This window comes from Oreochromis aureus, linkage group 20 (assembly GCF_013358895.1).
Source record: "Oreochromis aureus strain Israel breed Guangdong linkage group 20, ZZ_aureus, whole genome shotgun sequence".
Taxonomy (NCBI): domain Eukaryota; kingdom Metazoa; phylum Chordata; class Actinopteri; order Cichliformes; family Cichlidae; genus Oreochromis; species Oreochromis aureus.
This window is the reverse complement of record NC_052961.1, coordinates 36,982,877-36,992,612: the sequence shown is the minus strand read 5'-3', so window position 1 is coordinate 36,992,612 and position 9,736 is coordinate 36,982,877. Positions and strand designations below refer to the sequence as shown.

Sequence of the window (9,736 nt, the reverse complement as noted above, 5' to 3'; positions counted from 1 at the left end):
AATATAGCGACAAAGTCGCTAAGTTGGCAACACTGCAAGTACGCACAAGTACGCATCCCCTCCCTCCTGGCTCACAGCTTCTTCTTCTTCTTCTTGGTTGGCAACCATGTTAAGGCACTTTACCGCCCCCTGGCTCACAGCTAAGTGGACATTTAGATGAGAAAATATATATTTGACACATTTAAGGAAAATACCAATAAAATAAAATAAAAATAAATAAATGTTCCCTTTAGAATTTTTTTGCTCTTGTCCCATTGTAAACATATCACGGTAGACCCGACGATGTTTGCATGTACACGCTTTTTTCTTTATTGACCACTTTTCACACATGGTTGCTGTACCCACAGAGCCAGCTGTAGCTTTCCAGCTCACAGCCCGACACAAACCGACACAACAGCAGAGAGAGCACAGACTTTAAGCCGGCGAGGCTTGATTGCGGATGCCGCTCAGGTGCGTCCGCCTCCCCTGCAGCGGCACTGCAGACCACGCCCCGCCACACACATTAACCACGTAAAATAAATATTTATTCAGATATTTGGCAAATATTTATTTTTCATTTTGTTAGCAGTTGAGTGATTTTTTCCAATTATTTTTAAAATTCTGGTCAAGGCTCCGCTACAGGTTGCGAAATCCCATAATGATATAAGGATGACGGCTCACTACAGTTTTTCTTTGGTATATGAATAATTTAAATTCAACTTAATTCATTTAAAAGAGACCTTCAACTGGATGTCTTTCCTTTTTGTTATATTTTTTACGAGTTCAAAATGTGTTCATTACATAAATAAAATGTAATTTTCTCTGTAGCACTTCATGGATTTCATAAGCAACACACTTTAGGTGTTAATACAAAGCATAAAGGTAAAAAGCAATAACAGTGTTATCTTCGTTTTAGATGTCAAAAAGTATTTGCGGCTCCCAGTGTTTTCTTTTCCGTGGAAACTGAATCCAAATGGCTCTTTGGGTGTCAAAGGTTGCTGACCCTTGACTTAGATGAATATCACTAATTATAACAATACTGGGGAGAATAATATTTACTGCCAGATAACACTCCGGGCCAGCAGGTGGCGGTAATGGAATAGCGGCATGTTTATTTTCCTCAAGAGCAACAAGGAAGCAGAAGTAGTTGTTTATGCTAAATGTTTGTAGCTGTTTGACTTTATGTGAAGGGATATGATTCCTAGTCTTACACTGATTTAACCACTGACAACGTAGTTAGCTGGCTCTAGATCAGGAATAATGGCAGACGAAGCTCCTTTCCAGTTATTACACAGCGAGGTGATACAGTATATTTACAAGTCAGCAGAAGGAGAGACGGTAAGAACCTCTCAGTAAGAGTTTAGTGACCGGAGCAGTATTTGGTGTTGTTGTTAATGTTTCTGTCTTTTATCCTGTATTTAGGAGAGTGGGAGAAATGTCACCAAATTGGAGAATATCGGATTCAGAGTGGGCCAAGGGTTGATAGAGAGGTAATAACCTTGACTGCTGCAAACATGCATGCCGTTGACAAATCAAAGCACTGCATGTTCAAAGCCTGATTTACAACATGGATTCCCATTAAGAAAATGCAATCTAACTGCACAACTATAGGTGGGAGGCAAGTACCATTAATGAAAACAACAATAAAAAACCCAGAGTCTCTGTGGGGTTCAGGTCAGTCGAGTCGGCTGGCCAGTCAGGAAACAATATTACACTCGTGGTTTTGTCTTTAGACCACCAGGTTCTTTAAATCAACTTCATGATTTATTGGTCAAAAGTTGCGAAAAAATGTATGAAGACTTAAAATATCATGTGACATTTAACACTATATTGCCGAAAGTATTTGCTCATCAACCACACATGAACATGAGTGATATCCCATTCTTAATCCATGGGGTTTAATGATGGTGTTGACAGACCCTTTGCAATTATAACAGCTTCAGTTCTTCTGGGAGGGCTTTAGAAACCCATTCCACGAAGCTCTCAAAGCACTGTTCTTGAGCTGATCTGAAGTTTGGAGGTCTGTAATGACTGAAGTTGGCAGCTTCTGCTCATTATGCGCCTTGCCATTCACTGCTCTGCGAGGTTACGTGGCTGAACACTTTGTGGCTGTGTTGTTGTTGTTCCCAATCGCTTCTACTTTGTTCTAATATGACTAACAGTTGAATGTGGCATAGTTAGCGACGAGAAAATTTCATGACTGGGCTTGTTGCACAGGTGGCATCCTATCATGGTACCAGGCTGGAATTGAGAGATCCTGAGAGAGAAATGTTTGTAGAAGCAGCCTGTATGCCTGGGCTTGATTTTATACACCTGTGGCCATGAAAGTGATTAGAACACTTGAACTCAGTGATTTGAACGGGTGAGTGAATACTTTTGGCAATGTAGCACATAGGCATATGCATAAGAATGATATATGGGAATTTAAATATCACTTTGGATATTTTTGTTACTTTGGACTAGGGATGGGTGATATATTGAATATACTAAGTATTAAGCTGTCTGCATGTAATTCACCGTGACTTTTTTCCTCTCCCACACGTTGCAAATGCGTCATTAAGCCTCCACATCACATTTTTTTTGTATGTTATAAGCACAAAAGAACACCTTTCTCTCATGAATTCTTGCTTTATGTACTTTTCTGTTGCTATATTCTTTTTTTTTTTTGTTAGAGGTCTAGTGTTGGAAACCTGTGTGCAACTGATGGTTAAAAAATAGTTAAAATAAAACTATTAAAATATGTTAATTTTAATAGTTACGTTAATATGTTAAAACTGTTAAAATAAAAAATTCAATTCATTCAGATTTTTTTGTATTCAAAGTAGAAACAAATATATTAAATGGTCGATTTGAATGAGTATACCAGTGCAATTTTAGGCACTATATGGTTGAAAATAACTTTTATTTTTGGAGGTTATTTAGACATGTATTGTGTATCGTGATATTGGATTTTCCTCAAATCACCCAGCCCTACTTTGGACCTGGATCAGAGTCAAACCTTCATAAAATGTCTTTGTTTGCCAACACTTAGAATGCCTATACATAATTTCCTAAATATTACATTTAAATACCACATCATATTTGATCTATGATTTCTCTTTTACATTTTACATTTGCCTTTCTTTCAAGTTGACCCCAACATGTGTTAAATTTTTAAAGAAAGCGAAAGAGCTGCCTAGTTGGTAGACATCACATTATGACCCACCGCCTAATATTGTGTTGGTCCCCCTTCTGCTGCCAAAACAGCCCTGACCCATCGTTGCGTAGACTCCACTAGACCCCTGAAGATGTGCTGTGGAAGGGTTCTGTATGATATTGTTTTCCTGGTGTTGCAGTGTTTTTGCATAATGTGGGGAAGTGAACACTGAATAAACTTGTCTACTTTCGCCATCTCACCTCATTATGAAGATAATAAAATGGTGATTACAAATCTCTGAAGAGCATAAAAGAAGTCCCCCCCCCCCCCAAATTGATTCTGTTCATCTGGACTTAGCGCTTTCAGTGGGAGAAACATTTTGTCACTCATCCAAGTGACTCCTTCAGTCTGGAGACTGAAGAAATGTTAGAGTGACGAAACTTTTCTCCCACTGAAAGCGCTACGTCCAGATGAACAGAATCAATTTGGGGGGATTTACTTACCTGGATGATTGAGCATGCATCAAAGCATAAAAGATGGTAAAACATTGTTGCAAAGAACAAAAAAGGTTACTGCTGCATCAAATCGTTAATCTGAGGATTTTAGCACATGCAGTCCCTGATAAAGTGCACACAGTTTGTGCTTCACTCAACAAACTGCACAAATAATGTATTCCTACAGCAGAGAATCTGTGTTGTGCGTAAAACGTGCTGTAAAACAATTAGTAGAAATGTGGCACTTTTCAGTTGATTTTAAACCAAAATTCTGAATTTTGAATTCTGAATGGCAATTTTCTGTTGCCATAGTGATTTAGCAGGTAAAAAGAGAGGCACTTTCACCCAGACTTTAATCTTGACAGAGTCTCAAGTCATTATTCTGGCTACATAGTACATCTGTTGGATCTCAGCCCACATCCTCCATTTCTTACTACAGACTTTGTCATAAAACACTGTCACCTAGTAAAGAAATCCAAATACATTTTTAAAGTTCTGATTATAAGGAGTTCCTTTACTGTTGTCTGTTAGGCAACTTTATGACGAGTGTTGTTAAATGTGCTGATCATTTCCATTTTTGTAAGCACGTTTTGGCATGTACATGTAGCCTCAGATGATTAAAAATCAAGGTAATCCTGGATTTGTGAGTAAATAGTTCACATCATATAGGGTCAGTAGGGAGTTTGTCAGGATCACCTCTAATGGGACAGTCACCACAAGGGGTTTATTACGTATGGTACTCCCTGAACTGATGAGAGACAAAACTCTAGAGAACTCCAGCTGTCTTCTTTTCAAGCTCTCAAAACTACCCTGAACCTGTCTGAACACTTACACAGACAGCATACTGTTTGTGGTTCATGTGCACAGTTTTTGTACTAGGCGCATTCTCCTTAAATACATCTTACAGCCAGCAGACCGTTGAAAGTCAATGAATGATGTCCTAGTTTAATTTACCCATCTCTTTGTTTTTCTCTAGATTGACTAAAGACACAGCACGGTTTAAGGATGAGCTGGATATTATGAAGTTTATATGTAAAGACTTCTGGACCTGTGTATTCAAGAAGCAAATCGACAACCTCCGAACCAATCACCAGGTCACTGGGAAGCCTGTTTTCTCTTCTTTTAATCCTGTTTTTTATTAATGTAGCCTCTGACAAATCTAAATGATAATTCTTTTTTGTCATCCATAATATATTTGTAATATATAAATGCCAGTACTGTGATATTTTGCCTTGCTTCCTGTCAGATTGATTGTTTGTTGTTCTGTTGATGTGCGTCATTGCTGATGTCATATATCATCATATGATCATGTGTTTTAGGGCATCTATGTTCTGCAGGACAATAAGTTTGGATTACTGAGTCATCTGTCAGTGGGAAAACAGTACATGGAACATGCCCCAAAGGTGCTTTTTTTTTTTTTTCTTTTACTGGTCTGTTTTAAAAGACTAACCCTGCTTCTCAAACTGTCTCTTTTACTGAGACAACATGTACATGCACAGTAGCACATCATACCATCAGAGGTGTTCACACAACATGAGTCCTGAAAGACGCTGACACCAAAAGGGAGAATCTGTAAGAAAAGTGTGCGCTATGTGCACAAAGATTTTGGAGAGAGTTCAAACTGGTGAGACAATTATGTTGAATAAAGGCTGGATTATAAAATTAAACTAATGTAATTTCACTTCTTATAACATGTTACAGTAGAGGCAATAGAGAGCAGGCAGAGGGCATCTTTCAACATGGGCAGTAAAATGATTCAGTCAGTCAGTCAGTGGTGGTAAGTTTACTGTACATCTGCTTTGCTGTGGTCTGCTGGGCCAGCAGCATCAGAGCTGGTGAAAGCAACAGACTGAATAAACTTACTAGCAAGGCTGGCTCTGTGACTGATGGCAAACTGGACAGCTTTTTCAAGCTGTGGTGAAAAGGAGGTCACTCAACAAACTGTTAACCAGTATGGATGGATCCTGACCAGCTTCTGCACCACTTACATGGACAGGTTCAGATTACTTTTAGTTCTCCTTTATCATAAACCTTCCAATTAGCAGATTTTTTTTCTTGTGCCAGTGAGACAAGACGCCAGAGATCGAATCTAAAACTCTGTTCAGTGATTCATAGTCTCTCCGTTATGTTTTCAACACCCCCACAGCACAGAGCAGAGAGCTGGACCTGATGCTGCTGAGATTCATGGACAGTTGTGGAACTCATAGCAGCTGAAATGGAGGAAAGCCCGACCTTCCTTTGCTTAAGCCCTTCTTATCAAGGTTTACTGATTTTTAAAAAAAGGAGAAGTGATGAGTTTCAGAACAGATAATTGCTTGTTTTTTATCTGTGTATAAATGGCCAAGCATCAGTTGTATCAGTCTTTTTCCCAGAAATACACGAGTACTGTTGTGACGATGGGATTAATGCTGCAATCAGATTGTTTACCTACATTCGGTCTCAGTCTTCCTGTTATTCAGTACTGAGTATCAATTGCTCATTCACTCTTTGTTGACAGTTTATTTGCTTAGAATATAGCTTGAACCAGGCCACAGCATTTATAGCCTGTAGTTCTTGATGGAAATGGCTATAGTGAACATGGACTTTCAAAACAGAGAGGAACCAAGGGTGAGATATAGGAGTGGAAGGATTGGATTATACCTTATACAGAAGGTGCAGTGTGAAACAGATTCAATTCAATTCAGTTTTATTTATATAGCGCCAAATCACAACTACAGTTGCCTCATGGCGCTTTATATTGTAAGATAAATACCCTACAATAATAATTGAGACCAATTAAATGCTGTGTTAAGATTACATGGACAGTCACCCACACTAATTATTTTACCTGAGATCTGAGCTGAGCACTGAATCAGACAAAATGTCTGAGACATCAGACAGAAGCTCTGATTTAGGCCCAGGTGGACCATAGATAACAACAAATGAACTGGTTTTTGAGTTTTCCAGCTAGGGTGGATGAGGCTAAGCAAATTAAAACTGAATTAAAACTCTGTCTGGCTCTTTGGTTGAATAACCAGCTGGAGTAGAAGATAGCTGTTCAAGGAACTGATAAGAGTAAAGGTGTTCATATACTGTGACCCCTGTTTTATATGTGAGACCATTCACTGTCATGATATAAAGTAACTGTTTTCCTCCTGCAGTATCTGGCCTTCACATGTGGTTTGGTGAGAGGAGCTCTATCCAATCTGGGAGTGAAGAGTATTGTGACTTCTGAGGTGTCCGTCATGCCTTCATGTAAGGATTTAGTCATTCAAAAACCTTTTTAAAGAGCATTTAACAGTCATCTCCAAACTGAGGTTTGGGGGTTTGTTTTATTTGCTGAATAAATTCCATTAAAATGCTATTGAGTGGTTCAGAAAGAGAAATTTGTGTTGCCCATGTACATGATTAAAATATGCCTCAGATATTTTAAATGGAGAATACTTGTGTGATTTTTACGTGACTCTGGATTAAAGTAAGGTATAGTTTTTGGTTTTTATGGGCAGAGTCACAGGTGTGAATAGTGTTGCTGAGGTGAAGAGTATGTCAGACAGGATTGTGAGTTTGAAGCTATTAGTCAAAGTGGTGATATTGAATGTAGTTAGTGTGTAGGTAGAGAGGGTACCAGGATGGGAGAGAGTGGTCAAATGTGTGTAGCTAGGCAGCACCAGATGGTAGTCTGTAAGTTGTCTGGAAATCATGAACAGGAAACAAGTGAAGGCAGAGGTGACCGATGGATGCAAGGTGGGGCTGGGATTTAGTAGTGTAGATTATTGCACATATGCACATGAAATAGTACACTGATGTTTGAGTGAAAGGTTAATCAAATAGCAGTTTGTTTTAGTCTTTTTCACCACTGTACCAAACATGTCTGCTCATATAGTGCAACTCAAATTGAACTAAACTAGAAAAAAATGAAAAGCCAACATGAATTTTTTCTTTTTGTGTCAGCTAACACGAAAAATGTCTTTCTGCCTTTGCAGGTAAATTCCAGGTGATGATCCAGAAAGCGTAGGAGGTTACACACTCAAGCTGCACTCTTCCCTGGTGTCATATTGCCTTATCTGTTAGAAAGGGAAATGCCATCCATACTAATCAGTGAGAATTTCTCTCGACACTGCAGGGATTACAGTGGGGACTGGCCAAGGTTTCTATGGCTTAAGCTCTGGATGGCTGCAAACATCTGTATCCTGCTGACACACTGTCCACTGTGAGTGGAAAAGTGCAGTCCAGTGACATTAACATTTTGTCTGCTAACATTTATATTAATATAATCCTTTTGAAGTAAAGTCTCACTAAATGAACATTTGATTTAATGTCAGAAAGAAGTGTTTGCCACCACCTACTGTCACATCTAGTTTAGTAGCATTTTCACTATAAAGACAAACAAACCTACAGTGCTTCACAAATTTAAAAGACAGATCTGCCAAAAATTAGATTATTAGGGAGGTCACAAACTGAATTTGAGTTTTTTATACCCAAATTGAAGCTGGCACACTAAACATTTTCTGAGGAGTTACTAAAACTCATGTTTGGTTCATGATTGCCACTAAATATCTCTAATTTCTGAATCTTATTCAATAAGAATTATTAAAATAATACATTTTAAAATTCTCGAGTAACAACAATCACATTTTTTTCACATTTATTTTGTGACACTATCATCAGTTTAATAAGTATTATATGGTTTTGATTAAAGAGCTTGTACATACTGGCAGGTTAACCATTTTGGTACTAATACTGTTAATTTTGGGCATCTGTGAGGTAAAGTGTATACTGGGTGGTGCTATAATAAATGTGTTAAGCTGTCTATATTTATAATCATCACTTGTTCCACCACTGCCTCCACACCAAAATGAGCAGATTATTAAAACAGAGGAAATGTGGCGCACTTTAGCGGGTTGATGAACATTGCTTGCAAGAAATCCATGCCTGAGAAAGCAACTTAGGCTACATCTACAGGTACACAGGTACTTTTTTAAATGGCACAATCAGTCTCAAGTGTTTTTGGGAATGTGCCAAAGCAGCATGTGGTGATATAACCCTAGTTTTAAAGAAATCCCACAAACAATAACACAGCACACAGTCTGACATCAAAGAAGAGATAATGGCAAACATGTTTGATGTTACAAGACAAATATTCATCTAAACATCATGTAAATGTAGAAATGTAGTTTTTGAAAATGTTCACCCTGGCAGAAGTTTTTAAACTCTGTTTTCACTAATCGAAAATGCTGTGTATGTGTACGGACATAGCCTCATTTATATATTGATGTCTAATATGACCAAACATAGTTTGATATCATGAATAAGGACGTTTGCAGGGATGAAGAGCAACATTCCTGTCGAAGCGTGAAAAAGTGTGATTTATTTTCTTTGCATCAAAGTTGTATGTTCTACCCTTCAGATGCTCCCTTCACTTGCAATAAATTTAAGCATGAAAACAATTTCTGAATGGTTCCTTTTCCACACTTTCATTGTTTACTATTCTGTCAAACACACTTCAGAAATGACAAGACCACTAGACCAAACAAAGATAATTTATCTGAATTTCAGGAGTGGGACCACACCTCAGACATGCTCCTTCCGGTTCTCTGTCTACGTGCTGTTTGTAATCTTTTTTTATGCAAACACCCATCAGCATCTAATGATTTGTGCTCACCATGGGCCCTTCGTCCCTCACACCATCAGATGAAAACCTGTACTGCTCTCTTTCATCGAATTCCCTCCAGGCACTTCAAGAAACCAAAACACTTTTCTCTAAATGACATGATCAGGCTTCAGAGAGACCGAACATCACCGGCCATCCTGGGGAACCTGTTGGCAATCATTCTACATCTATTCACCCCATCAGAACTCTCTCTGCTCCATCCAGTTATAGAGTGGCTCAGATCACTCGCCATCTCAGCGAAATTATAATTTCAGAACCTCCATTAGGGGAAAATCACCCACAAGCAAAAGCTCCCGGCATAGATCCATACCCGCTTTCCCTGAAACTGGCCAATCCACCTCAGTGCCAGGCTATGAAGACACAACGCTGTTTCCACGCTTCAGTCATGACTCCTGAAAATATTCTTCCGTTAAAGATATAGACTGGACTGAACTTTACCTCACCGATGAGTCCTAACACTAGAATTACTGACTTTTT

The 9,736-nt window shown here is 38.6% G+C and overlaps 1 protein-coding gene across 1 annotated transcript; it reads left to right on the top strand.

Moving 5' to 3' along the window:
• Nucleotides 1-1,080: 1,080 nt before the first annotated feature.
• On the top strand, nt 1,081-9,035 carry trappc6b (trafficking protein particle complex 6b). Its single transcript, XM_031743725.2, has 6 exons — nt 1,081-1,317; nt 1,402-1,469; nt 4,586-4,703; nt 4,929-5,012; nt 6,750-6,843; nt 7,572-9,035. Exons 1-6 carry the CDS (start codon nt 1,240-1,242, stop codon nt 7,601-7,603), a joined length of 474 nt encoding a protein of 157 aa, XP_031599585.1. The 5' UTR covers nt 1,081-1,239; the 3' UTR covers nt 7,604-9,035.
• Nucleotides 9,036-9,736: the final 701 nt, after the last annotated feature.

What these genes read in the sequence shown, in the direction of transcription:
- trappc6b (XM_031743725.2), top strand. Translation starts at nt 1,240, where the DNA reads ATGGCAGACGAAGCTCCTTTCCAGTTATTACACAGCGAGGTGATACAG. An exon ending in AGTCAGCAGAAGGAGAGACG is followed by an intron (nt 1,318 to 1,401) that starts GTAAGAACCTCT and finishes TCCTGTATTTAG; the next exon opens with GAGAGTGGGAGAAATGTCAC. An exon ending in ACATGGAACATGCCCCAAAG is followed by an intron (nt 5,013 to 6,749) that starts GTGCTTTTTTTT and finishes TTCCTCCTGCAG; the next exon opens with TATCTGGCCTTCACATGTGG.